Consider the following 19,533-nt stretch of genomic DNA (forward strand, 5'->3'; position numbering starts at 1 on the left):
CACCACAGGATGAAATATGGTGAGGGAACCCAGGTATGCATTACACCTCTTTCCCCCTAGAGCATGGGGGAAATGATCCAATGTGCAAACATGGGCATCCTCCCAGATCTTTGGGGGTTAAAGCGCCACACACACATGGGGAGTGACTGCCAGTTCCACACACACACCCCTTTCCTCACCGTGCTGGGCATTCCTCCTGAGACACCTAACGTGCTTCACCTTAAAATCTTAACATTGACAAATGCGCCCAGCAGCTCTCAACTAGTGTATTATATAGTGAGAGAAACTCCGGCCATAGGAACTAAAACTTGGCCCAAAGGAGCTCCTTCTTTCCTTCTGCTGGGCAATAAAATCCCAGGAGATTTCATTTAAGAATTCTGGCTGTAGCAAGTAGGCACTGCTGCCTCTGATAGGAAATGTTTCATTTGACCAAGCGCCCACTGTGGAAATGCTGTATGTGGTACTCGGTCTTGTGAAACCTTCCAGAGTTTACAGCAGTTAGCTTTCCTTCATGATAGAGAGTATTAATAATTCTGATTCGACAAAAGATTTCCTGTGGACATTATTTCATTTAACAAAAGCAGCAGACCTATACTTATGAGGACATGAAGTTTAACATGCATGCATTTTATAAATAAGCTTTAAGTGTTCAGTTTAATCCAACACAGGCTGATCGTGCACCTACTATGTGTAAAGCGTTAATTTATCTTGTGAACGTCATTGTGGGTTTGGCCTGGAACTTTTGTCCTCAGATATCTGCACTTGTAATTGCTGAGGCCTGTTTTCACTACAGTCTCTCTCAATCCTCAGGTTTCAGATGTTTCCCTAACTTATAGAAAGTGTACTTTTTTGAGAAAGGAATTAATTACCTACTGAGCAGCTTATACACAGTGAAGGTTCAGACACGAACATTCATTATTCAGAAAGTACGTGAACCTCAAGTTGTAACACTTTATGTCACAAAATGAACATCACTTGATTGATGACAGAATAAAAGGTATGTACTTTCCCCCTCTATAATATGTGGGCAAACAAAATAATACATGCAGAGTTATTTCTCTTAAATATCTGGCAAGGCATATGATTGATTGTTAGGAACTTTTTGACTTGGTTAAGACAAAATTTAGCCAAATGTTAAAGCATGGAAAATGTTGATGTAGGCAAAGCGAATATTCTGATAAAGCTGTAACATCACCCCGGCACACAAACATGTGAAATCTTACCGTTAGGTTGTCATGCACTCTGCTTCCCTGCAGCGAGCATTAGCTTTAACCCTTCAGTGCTGCTGCTGAGTTTCATGTTTAGGGAGAGGGTGGAAGCTTCACTCAGGAACAAGCTTTTACTTGGGTGATGAGCTGATGAGCGGCAGTTTACACGAGAGAATGGCCGTCTCACCCGTGTATCTGATCTCAGTTCAAATATATCTATTTTATAGTCAATCCTCATTCAGTAGGAGACTCGTATTCGCGAGTGCCTGGTGATTTGTGTGGACTGTGTGTTTAAGAGATTGTGTAAATTCTGGGTGTGTCACGGAGATCTTTCTCTTCCTTCTGTGAACTTGCTACCTCCGAATGAACTTTTGGATGGCACATCGTTTCGATGACGTAACTCCAGCAACCCTGAGGGTTTGCTTTCCAAGCGAACGGCTCTCGGAATGAGAGGGCTATTTTCTGGGTTTGCCTTTGCAGTGTTGCTGAGAGAAAGCCCTCACTGAAAGGGTTAAGGGATGTTACTGCAGCAGTTATCAGCAGACCAGCCATCTACCTTTGGTACTTACAGGAATTTTATGGCTCTTGATCATATTATCAAATTCTTCATTAATTTTTTTGTATTTTTCTTCAGTGCGTGGGGTGAGTGCATAAGAGGAGTCGGGGTCGGGGCTTTCACAGCCTTTGTTCTCTTTCTTGTTCAAGGCCTGCCAGGTTCAGAGAAATATCAAGAGTAAAAAAAATGAAGGGTGTTTTGAGTACTTACACACAATCTTTGCCTGCTGATCATTAGATCAATATCTTCGTTAATTTTCCTGTACTTGTCCTCAGACTCAGGGCTGTGACCTACTGAATCGTCTGCATCAGGATCTGGGCTGTCACAGCCATTAAGGCCCTTCTTTCTCAACGTCTGAAATACATAATTTGGAAAGTTCAAACCTAGACAAAGGCTGTAAAAGACATTCAGGGGTGTCATAGACGTTCAAGTTTGCCAGTATTTTAGGTTATTACATGGGCTATATTACATGAGGGTAAAGCGACTGTAGAGAGAAACAGTGAGTCATTTCAACAGTGCACTCATTACTACTCAAGAAAAATAGTAAAAGGGGAATATTCCTTCTGAAACCACATTCAACGAACAAAAGATGGGATGAGGGTCGAAGTTCCATGATCTGGAATGCATACGTGCTGCCAATATCTAGTGAGAGACAATCACAGAAGAACACAAGGGGGAAAATTGCAACACTATTTTCCCACAGAAAAATTAGAAGTTACGGCGTTACACAATGGTTTCTGAAAATGTGATCATGACAAAAGCAGAAATGGTGGAAAGAGATCCCCAGTTGGAGTTGAACATAACGACTGGCACTAAAAGCGTCCTGCACCCCACCTTTGGATATGCGCTTGACAGTAAAAGGCGGTAAGAGAATCCAGCTAACATTCTCCCCAAGCACCCGTTAAGAATGTTTAGACACTGTAATCAAAAGGAGAATCACCTTCATTTACTCTGGTTAGAGTTCTGTGTGCGAAAATTTGTACTAAAATTGATAATACCGAGAAGTTGTCTGCCTGAACAGAGGCTGAAAGAAAAGTCAACACAGCTGAGTGGAGAGCTTCATTAGGAAGGAAGAAGTCTGTGTTTGTCGCTCAGTCGTGTCCAACTCTTTGCAACCACGTGGACCGTAGCCTGCCAGGCTTCTCCATCCATGGGATTCTCCAGGCAAGAATACTGGAGTGGGTTGCCATCTCCTTCTCCAGAGGATCTTCCTGACCCAGGGATCAAACTCAGGTCTCCTGCATTGCAGGCAGATTCTTTACCGTCTGAGCCACCAGGGAAGCCCTAGGGTTTCATTATCATGAGCTAAGTAAGGAAGTCAAAGAACACTGCAGAGAGGTAACCAAGTCAATAACTACCAAACTAGCACAAGTTCCTCCTGGCTGCAGCTCAGGAGGATCACCCTGCGACTGCCTCCTGACACACGAAAGTGAAAACTCAGTGTCTTATCTCCAACCTCCTGTCTCCTGAACTACGTCTGGTCTAGTTTCAGCTGTCACAGAAGGATAAATACTCATGTAACACCGTAACAGGAAAAGTATGAGTCAGGAGTCCTGAGTTTTTACTTTTTTTTTCTTTTCTAAAAATTGATGGTTGTCAACTTAATTGGACACAATCCGAATTTACAGTGAGAGTTACGTTTTTAGAGATTATAAAACTTCTGATTAATCAATCACACAGCTTGCCATGTAAACTATTAATAGACTAGCAACTTTTCTGAATTTTCCCAGTACTACCAAATCGTTTCTAAAGAGCTGTGTACCTAAGTGTCTCTCATTAATGGGAAGTTCAGCAGAGCTCATCTTTATTAAAGATCAAATTCACATACAAATAAAGCAAGAGCTGCGACATCAAGCTAAGGAATTCAAAACTGAGATAACATTCCATTTTTAATTCATGCAATTGGGGAAAATAAGTAAAACAACATGAGTTAAAAAGGGGGTGTCAGTCTTAAAAATTTAAACTCCTTGGCTCTTACTGATGTATAATCAAATAGAACGCTTTAAAAATTAGTTTGAGGCACTAAAGATATTCACTTAAAATCAAACTGAAAGCTACCATTTTGAATACATCTATGATACACTGTGGCTCTGTAAATATTTATTAATGTTATAGTGATATAATATAATAAATAAACATATGGTTACAGCTTATTATGTGGTAAAATGTTTGAATATTAAAATGAATATTTTGACACACGATGATAAAATGTACATTTACAATCTTGGGGAATTTATAATTGGTGGGGCCACCTGTCCCCCTATCATGGATCTACAGCTATCATTTTTCACCCAGAATAAGTACTTCCAGAGGTTTCCTACAATAATACTATTGAGGATGTCACAATATATTAGAATAATAACTTCATTTGCCAACTTAACTTCCTATATTTTAAACTCTTTCATTGGCATTATCTCAATTGCAAAAACATTCTTCCCGGTGATGACTATTTGTATTATGATGTGGTTCCACTTTGATCTCTTCATGTCCCTGAGCTTTTAAGAATAATTTCTGAGTGTCTTGCATCATATTCCATGGATTTTTCATACAAATTCTCTTATGCAGGAAAGATATGTAAGATCAAGTAAATATCATCTGATTTTTGAAAAAATTTATCTACTGATATTTCTCTAAGGCATGTTAAGAATATTCTTATATAAACCCCTAATTCAAAGTCTTATCTTTTATAACATTAATTTGCAGTCTTATCTAGATGGAAGAATTTTCAATGTGCACCCGAATCTTTTACCCAACAAATCTTCTTGTGAAAACTATAGTTGTTTTGATGTGCAGATTTTTGACAACAGAACGCAAGGGTTAGGAGAGGCCTATCAACTGTCATTACAATCCATCTGGTACGTACATGTGTGCTAAATATTCGTACAAAGCTTTCAGGGGTAGATATTGTGTTTGGTTTATGAAAATTCAAACATCAATTACACTTTATTGAAAGATCTCCACAAATATTAACTCATTATCTCTCACAAATCTTCCATGAAGGTTTTAGGGAAACCTTATGCCAGGTCTCAGGCCAGCAGAGCCCAGCATGACGACCCCCCAACGCCTCCTGCCAGGGCACCATGGGGTCACCATGCCTTGTCGAGGCTTTCCCACACTTGTGAAGTGTAAAGTGAGAGATGTGGAACAGACCTCTCCCACTCACACAGAACTGCAGCAGTGGACTGGACACTGAAAAAACGAGGTAGAATTTTTAAAAAATTAGGCCGTGGGCAATACTAAAGTGTAAAAATATGGCTAAAATATTGATACTTCTTAGATGTCAAATTTTAGACCAAGTGGGAATGCTTGTTGTTCAACAAAACACTTCTCAGTTTATAGATTAAAAAATGAATTAGATCAATAGCTCCTTTGTACCTGAAGAATTAACAAAACAGGTGGCATGAAGTCACGTAGGAAATGGAAGTGATGGGAGTAAGACAGAAACAGCGGCTCCTTTTTTCCCAGTAAATTCTTCTTGTATCTATCTCGTCCTACAGTGAATATCACCACTATTAAAGTAACAAAATATCTCTACCGTTTACTTTTTATTTTTAAAATTTTGTATTTTATTTATAATGGTATGTTAGTTTCAAGTGTACAAAGTGATTTAGTTATACAAATATCTATTCATTTTCAGGTTTGTCTCTATCATTTAAAAGCGCTTACAGTCTTATTTCAAGTTAAATTGTGTTATTTAAAAAAAGGTGCATTTTGAGATATACAAACACAAAACCCAAGAGCATATTAATATTGAGTTCCAAATTCCCATAACCACATAACCAGAACATTGAAAAAATTGTTCAAAAATATTATTCTCGGCTGAGAGCTTGTAAAACACATTTCTGCCAAGAACAAATGATTACAGTGGAATTATAAAGCTCTGAAAATGGAAGAAATGGCACAAGCTTTACCATAGTTTGAATGTGAAACCTTAAGAGTAGTCTCATCCTTATATAAAAAATCTACAGCTGCTTAATGATGACAAAAGAATTGCTATTAGATTCAGCCAAATTTGTTTTTATCACAGTAATAAAGAGTTGCTATTAACTAAAGGGATTACTAAATGGATAAAGGAGCATTATTCCTTACGGCCTTTTTCTAGTAAGATCAAAATTTCTGTCGCTGGCCTTTGAAAGCGTCTCTGATCTCTTTATAAATGTGACTGGTCAGGTAAGGCAGGCACTTATATCATTATTCTTTCACAGGGGCTAGAAGTCCCGTATGTATTAGTATATACTGTAAGTGTCTCTTGGCTGACTATGTTTTGAAAAGATGTATTCCGTATGTCAAGATAAGGCAAGATATCTACTGAAACCACCAGCATCTCTTGCTACGCATCTGAAGAAACTTCCCTCAGAGAACTCTGTAAATCTGGAGTCAGTCTTCCACGTGAGAGTGACACTTGCGGGGCAGATCAAGCGACTGCAGAGGCTTCTGGGATGTTTTCACACGGCAGCGATTGTCATGCAGTGAGATGAGAAAAGCCTTTTCTCAGAGAAGTAATCAGATTGACAGAAGGTGACACACTCCAAACAATAAACGGAAAAAGGAGTGCAGGCAGGTAATCCAAAACCACGTGGACTCTCCCCTCCCAGATAGGTGGACATATGGACCCTGCATTCTTACATTTGTTCGCTGGGAAAACTTGAAATACATAAAACTGATGGTGCTAGGTGACAGGTGCTTCAACAATTCTAATGAAAGAGATGTAGGGAACAGATTCCCTTTCATTACTGAAAGGAATATAAATGAAAAAGAATGCCACATGGAGCTCTCATTTCTTGTCTTAGGTATTATGTTATCAGCTAGAAACATTCCTTTGTATACAATGGTTAAAATCGGCTCCCCTTTCATACTTATTTCTTGTTAGTAGAAAAGAAATAACTAAATTATTGGCCTTTTTCGATTATATGCAAACAGTGTATTTTATGTTGATGTTATTTAAGTAAAATTCAGCTTCTGTCAGAGACTATCACAGATTCAAAGCTTCCAATCATTCAATTTCTTTCCATGTCTTCAGTCTTAGTCCTCAAGAATGCGTATTTCCATCATCTTTCTTTTTCTGTTCCTCCCCATTTTGGAGCAGAAATTTCACATCTCCTTGTTAAAAACCCCAAACCTTCCAAATTATTAATTTTTGCTAAAATTCAAATAATCATCCTTGCTTGTGCAGCTAACATTACCTTTCAAAGGGTTGATGTGTCAAGAACACGTGCTGGAACTGTTACTGTTAGTTCAGTGAATGTCCTGTTCACACAATAGTCAAGGGAAAAAAAAAACATCAACTTCAGAAAAATAGCTTCCTTTTCTCTGATAGTAAATCATTTTTGTGCTTGTCTGTCAGTTTTATGAAGACAAGCGTCTGCTCTTCACAAGCTGAAAAAACTTTAGAAAGCAGTGAGTCCACACAGGCACAGGAGGTGTAGTTGAAATGGAGACTGCCCACCAGTGACGTTTCTGAGTGTGGTTCACGAACAACCCTTCCACCCTGGTGCTGATGCTTATGACCCTGCTACTTCCAGGCCCTTCAGTATCTGTGGAGTGGATGCTGCCCTAAGGACTGTGCTCTGTGACTCACTTCATTTAAAAAACATTCAGTGAATAATTCCAGAGAACCTTCCATATGCCAGACACTGTTTTGTGCACTTTTTTTTTTTTAGAGAAAATGCAATACACATTCAAACCGAAAAGCTCTGACTCAACCTATAATATTCTTTGTTTTTTGGTAATTTCTAGCACAAATCACTTAGGCTGGGGGAAGATCAAGTGCCAAGAAATTCCTCCACAGGTTTTAATAATCAAAACTGTAAGCATTGTCTCTACTCTCGCTCCTTGTTCCATAGTTCTTCTTTGTTCTTAATATAGAAATGAAAAGGCACATTAAAATACTGTGAATTCAGTACAATCAGTAGGTAGACTTTAATTAGACAAGCAAATCATAGCTAGTATAGAGTATGAAAAAATTAAATTTTACCCCAAATTATCCATTTGTGGTAAAAATTTTCATGAAAAATCAAAAATATAAACCTTAATAACAGTACGTTTCTCTAGGTTATTAATGCTGATTCTAACCAGATATTAACGTCTACTGGGGAAAGGCTGGGGAGAGACAGGCATTTCATTGTTTTTGCTTTTATTCCTTCCCTCAAAAGATAATCTTAACACTGGACTGGAAATTTTTTTCACTGAATACTTTTCCATCTTTAAATAGTGGAAGTAAAAGACTGATTGAAGATATGAAGATTTTTAATGTACAGAACATAAAGAAATATCCATCCACTTCTCCTAATGGCCACAAATGATTTCATATAAATATTTCGAGGGTGATAGCTCCTATTACTGATACTCTAATACTGACTGAGACTACCAAGGACTACCTGGCCCTTTCTCACGCCTTCTAGAAGGGAGGATAATGCTGTACAAGCACTGGCCTTTCACATTTCTTGTCTTTGCTCAGCTGGGCTCACCTACTGGAATGACCCCGCCAGGGAGTATTTGCTTCCTGGATGCAGACAGTCCTCCTCCAAGGCAGAGCTAACACAATCTTTTCCTTTCTGTAGACTTCTCTGATCACTGGGGCTGAATTAATTTCTCCCTAATTCATGCACTCATTTATTGTATACATTTTTTTCCTATGTGCTTATATCACAAGTTATTATTTATGTGTTTGTCTCCATCGCTAAATTGCTCGGTCATTACAGCACCTTTCTTTATTTACTTTGGAAGTTGCAATATAGAGCAGAGTCTGATACACTGTAGGTGCTCAATAAATGCTCACAGAATGAACAGAACACATATTTCCACTTCATTGTTAACATGTGCAGAGGTTTCATGGCTGGACAGAGGCTATTGTGTTGGCTGAAGGTAGAGGCGGTAGGGGGATCTAGACCTCCTGACATATATTACTAAGTGCCACTATGTCACATGCTGCCTGTGGTCCTCTGGATGCATGGATGCTTTTTCTGAATATATGATTAGGACAATCTGTTTATATGTTTTGTTTACATGTTTTTCTTCCTAAGAGTGAAGTCCTGGAGGTCAGGGATCATTTACTAGTCATCTTATAACACCAGGACTTAGCACGGGGTCTGTTGTGTAGAAGCTTAATAAATGTTTGCAGCATTAATGACAGACTGGATGGATGGATGGACAGAACAGGAGAAAATGCTCACATGCTCAGTGTAAGATTTTTGCAGCCGCAATTTCTTTCTTCGCGTTTTATATTATTATTTCACACTGTTAAAACTCAGTTATTATTTTAGTATTTTCAAGTAACTGTTATGAAGTGTCTATTTTCTGAAATGTTCTGCTTTTAACTTAGAAAGTAATGCAGTACAGGCATAATTTGTACTAGGAATGAAACTGGTTATAAGTCATGAGGAGATTTGTATCATTAAACACTTCAAGTATGGTGTATTGGTCTACATATGGAATGTCAGAAAAATGAAGCATTTGTGAAATCATTAAAGGGAGAAAGCTGTAAGTATGTAATCTCAGTGATGAAATGAATAGGAGGGGAAAAAAGGGGCACAGAATTCAGCACCAAAGAAGAAACAAAGGAGTAGTATTTTAGGCAGCGTGTGTAAGGTTAGAAAAGGAAAAGCAGAAAGCTCAAAGAACACAGGGGAACTTCTGGGAATGTGAGTCAGATACTATAAATTTGAAGTGAGCATGTTTCAAAATTCCTGGGCAAAGTTCATCTTTTTCCCCATTCTTGGATGCTGCTTCATGTTCTCCCTGGCTTTGACATTGGTCTTATTCTGCGCCAATCTTAGCCTGGAGGATTCATGGAAAATCAGGGTGATTCTAGGGCCAAATGATTCAGGCTTCCTCAGGATCAGTCAATGGTTTCAAGTTTCTGATGAAGGTTTCTTCCACCACACCTTGTTTGGAACCTGGCTAGGCAGAGATCAGGAGGCTGGCCTAGAACACGATGGAGATGGGGAAGTTTGGCAGGAAATGTCTCCTGACATCTGAATCCAGGAGCCATCTGAAGTGAAATATGGAACCGGGAGCATTTTAATATATAGTGATTAAAATGCATGCTAAAATGTGTAGTTAATCCTAATAATCTCTTATAAAGCAAGTTTAGAAAATATAGGCTGGAATACAAAATAAAAAAGCTGAAATACAAGGATCAAATTGTAGGTGAGTTTGAAAAATGGAGGATGCTAGTGATTTCTTAAATAAGGAAGGAAAAGATAAGGCAGCATTATAAATTAAATGAAGGTTGAGAAAGAGCGGAGAGGAGCACAGGAACAAAGATCAGGAAGCAGGATTTTCGAAAGTATGAAATATGAATGCAACTCATCTACTAACCTTTTTGGACTATGGCATTTTACTTGCAAATAGGTTACAGGGGCATAAAAGCAGATACTGGGGTCATTGATTTTTTAAAAATAACATGTTGAAGCATCATTTATAAACCATTAATGACTTATTTTAACAAAAGAAGATGTATATATTATCTTGAGTAATGACAGTAAGGTCAAATCATTATTTTTGTTTCTCTGTAGGCTCTTATCTAGTAAATGCCTTTTTATTCAAGTTGGGCCAAGGCGTGATTAGTCATTTGAAATGGGAGTAGTCTTCACTGCCTTATTTATCAGTCAGCTCAGGATTGTACTTAGTCATCATACTTCTTCATTTCTGTAGAGTTCCCATGCTCTCTGCTACATCATTTATTTTTCCACTTACATTTTTGCTTCCAACATCTCCTTTCATCCATTCCCCTCCCAACTTTCCTTTTCTAGCAAACATCACAGTTAGTTGTTAAAGCTGGAGACCCAGAAATCACCCTAGATTCCACTATCTCTTGCTTCAGCTATCGTTGTGTTTTTCTATTTGGTCTCCCGTCCTGAGTCTGTTTGTTCCCTGACCCACTTTCTGGTCAATCATTCTTCCTTCTTTTGGCAAGGTCTGATTACAAGGCAAGTCTACCTGTTCTTATAAACCATGCCAGCTCCTACAATGTTCAAGCTGGAGACCCAGAAATCACCCTAGATTCCACCATCTCTTGACTCAACTATCGTTGGTTTTTTTTTTTCTACTTGGTCTCCTGTCCTGAGTCTGTTTATTGCCTGACTTACTTTCTGGTCAATCATTTTTCCTTCTTTTGGCAAGGTCTTATTACAGGGCAAGTCTACCTGTTCTCATAAACCATGGCAGTTCCCACCAGCCTGACCTATGAGTTTTCACTGCAAGTCCTCCGCCTGCCTCTCCGGCACTATTTCCTCTCCTCTCCCCCAGCACTCCGGGTTTTTCCAAGGGGGAACTTCTCACCATTTCCCAAGCTGGGTAGGCCTCTTAATAATACTGTTTCGATATGCGTCATTCATTCTTTTCTGGAATAGCCTTGTTTACTCCTTCCCTCTGCTACACAAACCACAGTCATCTCAGGACATCTACTGCCTAAGGCATCCCACGCTCTGTGAGGCTTCTTCCTAACTCGCCTGGGCACTTAGAGATTCCCATCTCTAGTCCCTTGGGCAGCAAGGGGATCAAACAGGTCAATCCTACAGGAAATCAACCATGAATATTCATTGGAAGGACTGATGCTGAAGCTCCAATACTTTGGCCACCTGAAGCGAAGAGCTCACTCATTGGAAAAGACCTTGATGCTGGGAAAGACTGAGGGCAGGAGGAGAAGGGGACGACAGAGGATGAGATGGTTGGATGGCATCACCGACTCAATAGACGTGGGTTTGGGTAAACTCCAGGAGTTGGTGATGGACAGGGAAGCCTGGCATGCTGCGATTCATGGGGTCGCAAAGAGTCAGACACCACTGAGCGACTAAATGACAACAAAGCCCCTAGGACCCTTAATTTTTTCATTTTCTTATAATATGTGGTGTTTCAGATTGTTATCTATCTTTTGCCACGTCGGCTTCACTACTTGATAGTGAGTCTATTCGGGCTGAGTATTTCTGACTCCTGACAGAGGGTCTGATTAATACATGTGGGGTCAATAAATGTTCTCAGCAACTGTTCATCGTATGAATGAATAAGCAAACAAACTTGACGATCATCTTTTCTCACAGTGACAGAGTAATTGAAATGAGTTGGGTGGTCTCCTGAGGTGATGGTGTTATTTATTTGTTTTAATAAGATCAGTAAGTCAAAATTCAACGAGCATGAGTTCTGGTCGGTTAAAGCAATCTGTGTAATTACTTCACGACTGTAGCACAGCACATCCCGTGGGAAGCAGAGAGAGCAGTGGAAGTAACATACAATATTGTAAACGGGACCTAAAGGGCTTACGCTCCTTTGTGGTTAGAACTGCTGAGTCCTAAGCATCATGGGCTCTTGCATCTTCTGGCTATTGGTGCTTTCAGTTACCACCAATGGGACATAAATACATTGAGGTCCAGAAATACTGCAAGAGGTGCTTTTGCGCACTCCCGTCTCTGCTTCCCCTCAGAAACAAGGCATTGCATTGGAAGTAAGCTGAAGAATCTTTGGCAGTTGGGATCAACAGTTTCGTACTAGCTTATCAGAAAAGCAGAATGTTCTGGAACACATAAAAGGCAACACAAAATAACACAAGATAAAGCGACTTGAGGTTGACATCTGATCGACTCAAGTTCTGATGATTTTGATCACACCTGAGAATGGTACCTGAGACAGCCCAACCTCACTTTTGAGACAGTCAGGCACTCCCACATGAAGGGTAACGTTGCTTCTTTTCCTCACATCACCCTCGCACCCTGAGCCTCTGCCAGGCTGCAGAGAGGAAAGTGCTCTAGTGGGCATGGCCCTGCCCCACTCTCTCTTGGGCTGACCCTTGGCCAGATAGGGAAACACTGTCTTTGCCACTCATTTTCACTGTTGTATTAACAGTTGCCATGTCTTCGGTCACAGGCTGGCCCAACAGCCACCAATAACAGACTTGCCAGTCTGGGATATCACTGAAAATTCTAAGTTTTTTTTTTCTATTCTTCAATTTATTAAATTGTGGGGAGAGAGATTTTCAAGGACCAATTCTGGATTGTAAATATAGATTTTATTTATTGATGGTATCCTTACCTTCTTCCTATGATACCTGACATTAAAACTTACTTTCCTAATTAATTTCTCTCTCTTCCCAATATCTCCAATGAGTGACAATAAGCCACTCTCTACTGAAACCTCTCAATTGAAAAGTTTTGATTTTGGTTATTCTATAGAGTTTGGACAGCCATGCTAGGAAAGGGCCTCTTACACTCCACTTTCGCAGTTAGCACACCCTGGGAAGAAGAGCCTAAGTACTAATTCTGAGGGTTTTGCCTGGATTGGTGGTATGCCATCTGAGAGACTAGTATTAATCACTGTGTTAGCACACGCGGCTCAAGACACGTACTGGTCTGACTTGACAAAATGAAGCAGAGCATCACAGGGACTGTGTGAGAATAAGATGCGAGGCACAGCAACCCTGACGGCCAGGCGAGGGGAGAGTCTCAATGTGTTAGAGCAAACCTCCATGAGAGCAGAAACTTTTTTTTTTTTTTTACCTCTGTATCCACAGCAACTTGAATGTGCCCAGCACATGGATAACACCCAGTAAATATTGTCGTTAAAAGAATAACAGAATCCAAGGCTGCAGCGCCAGAGGTTCTTATTTAAGATGGAATCACAAAGGGATCTGAAAACACATGAGCAGCAGCTGCGAGGTCTGTGTTCAGGGCGTGGGCTGTTTTCATCCCTACCGACCACTCTCTGTAACTCCACACATGAATTTAAATTATAAAAGGAAAGAATCGTGAACTACAGGGTTAATGGAATTAATACATCTCTCTTTTATGCTTCCTCAGAACTCTGTAACTAATATTTATTTTATAATGTTCTTCTCTGAATTTTTCTTTGATTTTATTTTCTAGACTGTAAGATCCTTGCAGACGGGAAGTGTCTCTTGAGAGCTTTTCTTCTCTACTGAACAACTCGTGTGGTAGATAGCACAAAGTTTCAAGAAATTCATTAGCTCTTCTGGATGGGGGTCATATATGAGAATACCTCTAAGGAGAGTCTGGTCACTTACAATAAGAAGGTTCAGAAAGACTGGGCTTCCCTGGTGGCTCAGGTGGTAAAGAATCTGCCTGCAATGCAGGAGACCTGGTTCAATCCCTGGGTCTCATTCTAGAGAAGGGAACGGCTACTCACTCCAGTATTCTTGCCTGGAGAATCCCATGGACAGAGGAGTCTGCCAGGCTACAGTCTATCGGGTCGCAAAGAGTTGGACACGACTGAGTGACTAACACTTTCACTTTCAGAAAGATTAAGCAAAAGCTAGTGAGGACCCAAGTTTTCCACTTCCATTTCCTTTAACACTGACCCTTCTCTCTCTCCTTTCAACAATAGTAATGGGTGTGAGTTCTGTCCAAGGCTAGCAACCTTGGTCTCTAGCCTTATTCTTACAACTTGCCCCTTTCAATGTAGAATCCTCCGGATCTTGGTTAATGCAGTATTAATCTTTTCCTGTTATTGGGTTGATATACTTTCGGCTTGACAAGAGAGGGCCCAAAATATAATGGATGTGATGGTCACTGGCCTGGGACTGGGCTGCTTAAACCAATGGTGGGAGGACGCCACGGGACTTGCTGGTCCCGGTGTGTGACCGGGAAAGCAGGGTGTATTCCCAAGTGAACGGCCAGCACTGGTGGCTGGAAGACAGACACAGCGAACTTAAAGGCTCCTTACAGGTTTCCAAGGGTCGTCCTGGAAGCAGACTTGGTTTCACTGAATGTTAGGCTTACAGGATGCTGTCAAATGGTCAGGGAACAAATCTCTATCCGCGCTCACTGCAGGCATGAAGCAAGTCCCACAGACCAAGCCTCCCACCGCACACTTTCGATGCCCCTTCCTTTCTTTTCTGCACATGAGTTTATTTTGGTTTATACCTCCTATCTCTCTCACCACATTAAAAAGTACTTGTGGGCAAGGGAAGAGTCTAATCTATTCATCTTCTACAGCTGTTATGTCATTACCACAAACCAAACATGCGGATCGGTAATAAGTGGTGGATTTTACGTTCAATTACCTTGGGTAGGTGTCCGATGGAAAAAGTTTGGTAAAACTGTTCTTCTCGGTAATTAAGGAGCTTCAGGTAAATAAAAGGTGCTTAAAAATAAAAGCACTTCAAAACCCTCAGGCAGTTGCTCCGTCCCAGCCCTTTCAAGGCTTTTGCTGGATTTATCAAATCCACTGATAAAATTCGGTGTGCTCAGTCTGACTCTTTGCGACCCTCTGGACCGCAGCCCACCAGGCTCCTCTGTCCATGGAGTTCTCCAGGCAAGAATACTTGAGTGGGTTGCCATCCCCTCCTCCAGGGGATCTTTTGGATCCAGGGATCGAACTCATGTCTCCTGTGTCTCCTACGCTGCAGGCAGATTCTTTACCTCTGAGCCGCTGGCGAACCCCCGACACCATTCTAGTTGCTTTAACTTGCCCACCCTGCAGCCCCATCGTGGTTCCGCCTGCCAGGCCACTGCAAGCCCACCTCAGCGTCCACATAAGACTGGATTCCTGGAGGGCAGGACTGTGCCTGTTTTCTGGGAATCCCTAGGACCAAGCAGAATACCTGGTACCTAGAAATTATAAATTAATATGAATTTTACATTCATTAATCAAAGGGTCTCTATTTGCTTTCCTAACAATATAATTATTTCCAGGTGGTGCCAGCAAAATAATCAGAATATCTATAGGACAGACATCAAAAATGCCAGTAGCATTTCAGAGTTTGGACCCTTTGTTCAACTTTCCGCAGGGACGTGCCCTCTAGTTTCCTGGCTCATTTGTTACTGGGGTTTGCTATCTCTTGGCCTCACACTGTAGTTCCTGCTATTCAACAGTTTTGACATGAAGGGTCCTTCTCATTAGTGTAGACTATTATGAACGATTAGAAATAAATAGGCCACAGGGCATCTACAAATGGATTCTGAAAATACCTAAAACACATTCCATTGTGGCAAACTGGGATCTTTCCTTCTGGATTGAACATTTACAAATAAAATATACTTCATGAGAAATGTTTTAGAAAGTCTGGTAGTATTATCAAGAGCTGATAAAAGCCTACATAGGATGCCACCTTATTATTTTATGTGCAAATTAAAACTGTTGTAAATTTATGTGACCAAATTAATGAAAATCAAACTCATTTCAATTCACTTTTCTTATGCTATGAATATTACCTATATATGAACCTGTGGCCCCATAACCTTGGACAAACCTGGACAAACACCATTTCCCATGGTGTCATATATGACACAGATAAGTAACATTCTTAGGTTTTGTATTCAGTGACCGTGGATTTCACACGAAGCTACAAAAGCTGGAGAGAGAGTATCGAGAAATGAAAAACAGAAAGGCACGGAGAGTTAAGTATTTAATGGAAGTAATGACAAGAATGAGCAGAGTTGAATAGGTGACAGAAAATATTGATACATACTGGGAGAAGAGGGAGGGAAGGGCATGAAAATAAGCGAAAGACACAAGCTGAAGGTGTTGTGAAAGAGAGAGGGAAAAAATAATCAAGTGAGCACATCAAGTGATCCCTTGGTATGTAAGCTGGCTTCTCCAGGCGTGTGGGCTCAGCACTTCGTGATCTAACATAAAGCTCGATCATGGGCCAGCAGCACTTTGACTCATCCTGATACCCAACCCTGGCAGCGGCTCAGCACCTGTCGTCCTATTTGGAGAAGCCAACTGGCAGCTGCCAGCCCCGCAGACGGCTCCATCCTCTGGCCCCAGACGGCCTTCTCTGGCCAGTCTGTGTGGCCTTGGGCTCCATGGCCCCGTGGTGGGAGCTGCCTGCTTTTGCAGCCAGGATGGTTTTAATAATTTCAGCCATTATCACTGGAAATGTACTGTAACCTGATTTTTATGTTTGGTATTTCAACTTCCATAACTGGTGAATTCTCAGTGATTCTGTTAGTTGAGTGGTGAACTATGATTTTTCATTTGTGCAATAGTTTCTTCCATATTATTCATTAGGTAACTATAAAAACAACATTTCCCCTTCTATGGCATGAAGAGGAAATTAAACCAGTCTTCCCACACTATCAAAATATTAACCTTCCCCTTAGTTGAATCTGTTCCTCACCAATAACACCTACCATTTATTGAGCATATACTGTGTGCCAGGGACTGAGTCTGTAGCTTGGCGTGGATCTGTTTTTTAATCCTCACAGCCACTCTTCCACTATGACTGTCATTCTACGGATGAAGAAAAAAGAAGGGCGAGGCGGCCCAAGAACTTGCCAAAGTCCACCAAGAGAGTTAGTGGTAGAACCAAGTTAACCAACGCAGTCAGGTGCAAGCTCCAGAATTAGCTTTCTTAGCTATCTCAGGATGCTGCCTCTGCAAACTTGTCCACTTAATAAAGGCTACCTAAATTATGCCTACGTTTTCTTTTTTTATTCTTTTTCTTTCTTTTCGGATGTGCTGTCTTCTTTGGTGCGTGCGGGTTTTCTCTAGTTGCTGTGAGTGGGGGGCTTCTCTCTAACTGTGGTACTTGGGTTTCTCATTGCGGTGGCTTCTCTTGTTGTGAAACACAGGCTCTAGACACAGGCTGCAGGAGTTGAAGCACACGGGCTCAGGAGCTGCGGCGCATGGGCTCAGTTGCCCAGAAGCATGTGGAGTCTTCCCAGACCAGGGATTGAACCTGTGTCCCCGGCATTGGTGGGCAGATTCTTAACTACTGGACCACCAGGGATGTCTGCCTACGTTTTCTTTGAACACTTACTCTCAGGTGAAATTAATTAAGTGCATGACAAATCTCATTTTTTCCATAAAGTGATATATTTGTAATAGAATTCATTTTCTGATGAATGATAACCAAAATGCTTTCGTGTTGTTCTGTTGTACTATCCACTGAAGAGAGGGAACGCTCTCAATAATGTCAATATTTTGGATGCAGCTACACAGTTAAAATTAAGGGGAGATTATTGAAAATGTACAGAAATAAAGGTGGTTTAATTTTTTTGACCTCTACACTTTTAAGATGAGGAAGGAAGTCCTTTGCAATAACATTTTGACTGTATCTACCTGGGTAAAATAAAGTGTAGGTTTGCTGCAATTATTAAAATAATATTTTGCAAGAAATTTATATCTCTGTTCTTCAGGAAAAAAGATTGCTTTATAATTTTTGGTGCCTATATTACTTAGATTCACAATCTAACTGCTCAGCTCTTCACTTTAATTTGCTTGAGTAGATAAGTGATGCCAAGTCTGGTAACTACAAGATGACATTTTTGCTGCGTTTCAGGAGAGTAGGGTAGGGAAAAGAAAAGAAAAGAAGTGTATGCTTTTTATGGAGACAACTATTGTTTCTCTCTGGGCAAAGCTATAGGATCAAGGAGAAATCTTTCATGCATTATAAAAACTTCTTCTTTTAAAATGGGTACATAAGCTCTTTCCTTTCCTTTGTTTTCAAAACGATACGGATAACACTGTTACTTTACAGGCCGGATGGGAGGAAAAGTAAAAGGAATGACGGTAAAACTTCCCAATTTTTTCCCAGCAGCTAGGAAGACAGAGCAAGAAGTGAGATCTTCTTAAGTGAAAATTTCCCAAAGTCCCAAGGAAAAGGGGAAAACTACAGGAGAGTTTCAAGAACCACAAGACTCGGGCTTTGCATCTTGTCAGAAAATCCGCAGTGTTAGTAAAAGCCTGGGGAAAGGCTGGCACGGACCTGACTCAGCAGAGAAATGCCACCCACAGTCACCGACGCTGCTTCCGTAGTGGCTTAGCTGCCTTGTTTTCTCTGGAGGGTTCCCCAGCCCGGCCAACCCACACACGTCTCTCGGATGGGAAACTGGACTTTTTGAAAAGTGAAATTAAACAAAGTTGTATAACATTTAAAAGAAGTTTACAGTTATGATACTTGGCTTTTTACACGGGCTTAAAGTCAATTTTCTGTTGAATAAATAATATTAACCACACAGTAACCACCTAATCATTTAAAAATGCCTCAAACAGCCATCACCATCTTTCTGAATAGACTCCCACTTCTTTTTAAAGTCCACTGTGAAAAAGATGAGGGGAAACAGTACCATTAAAAGAGGAAGCAAAACAGGGTCCACCTCTGCTTCCATGAGTTCATGCACACAACTGACTACTGGTCAGAGGAATCCAGTCTATACCAAGATGGGGTGTGAAGTCAAAGCAAGTGGCTGGGAGAAGTGAGAACCCCCTCCCACTCCAACCTTGTATATTACTTTATTGTTGCAGCCAGAGGGACAGATAGAAATCAACCACAATTCTGTTGATCAGACACAGGAAACAGTACACAGGAAGATGCAAGTTATATAACCAAGTTCACCTGCTGGAAAAACTGCCAGTTTCACGTGAACTGCATGTACATGTGTACGTATCCATGTGTGTGTGTGTGTGTGCGTGTGCGTGCATACTATACCATGAAGCTAAGGATTCTGAAAGGATCTTCAGAATTATTTCTGGGTAGATGTATTTTTGCATAGCTGTTTTCATCTTTTTGCCCCCAGAAGGAAATACTTTACTTTCAGAATTTAGGTTCCACAATTTTTTTTTGGTTGTTTTATTTTAGGGCATTTGCAAACTGAATGATGGTGTCTAGTGGAAAACCAATTTCTTTCCCTAATCATAATATAGCAAATAGTTTGCTGTCATATAATTTACTAATTTTTTCTCTATATAAATAAAATCTCTCATATTTGTAGGAACTCAATCATTGAGAGCAATGAAATATTTCTCCTTTTTTTCTAATATTGATCAGCAAGTGCTTTGATCTCAGTAACTGGATGTCAGGTGTAGAGTCTG

General features: G+C 40.5%; 1 protein-coding gene and 1 long non-coding RNA gene across 30 annotated transcripts in view; both read right to left on the minus strand.

Annotated features, from left to right (window-relative positions):
* The window catches only part of MEF2C (myocyte enhancer factor 2C), a 176,163-nt gene that overhangs the window by 44,976 nt on the left and 111,654 nt on the right, over positions 1 to 19,533 (minus strand). For 12 of the 29 annotated variants that reach the window (XM_081504919.1, XM_081504927.1, XM_081504921.1 and 9 more), the window contains one exon: positions 1,778 to 1,915. The exons of 3 other annotated variants lie outside the window; for them this stretch is intronic. In XM_081504919.1, coding sequence (XP_081361045.1) covers positions 1,778 to 1,915 — 138 coding nt within the window. Of the gene's footprint in view, positions 1 to 1,753; positions 1,916 to 1,974; positions 2,119 to 19,533 lie in introns of all 29 variants that reach the window. 14 more of the 29 variants (XM_081504930.1, XM_081504926.1, XM_081504911.1 and 11 more) reach the window with 4 other exon arrangements.
* Positions 12,686 to 16,474, minus strand: LOC145511506 (uncharacterized). The gene is made up of 2 exons (XR_014057905.1): positions 15,135 to 16,474; positions 12,686 to 13,831 (listed from the first exon to the last, which is right to left on the minus strand). It is a non-coding gene; the product is annotated as an uncharacterized LOC145511506 (long non-coding RNA).

Source organism: Giraffa tippelskirchi, chromosome 6 (assembly GCF_054371585.1).
Source record: "Giraffa tippelskirchi isolate mGirTip1 chromosome 6, T2T-mGirTip1v1.2.pri, whole genome shotgun sequence".
NCBI classification, from domain to species: domain Eukaryota; kingdom Metazoa; phylum Chordata; class Mammalia; order Artiodactyla; family Giraffidae; genus Giraffa; species Giraffa tippelskirchi.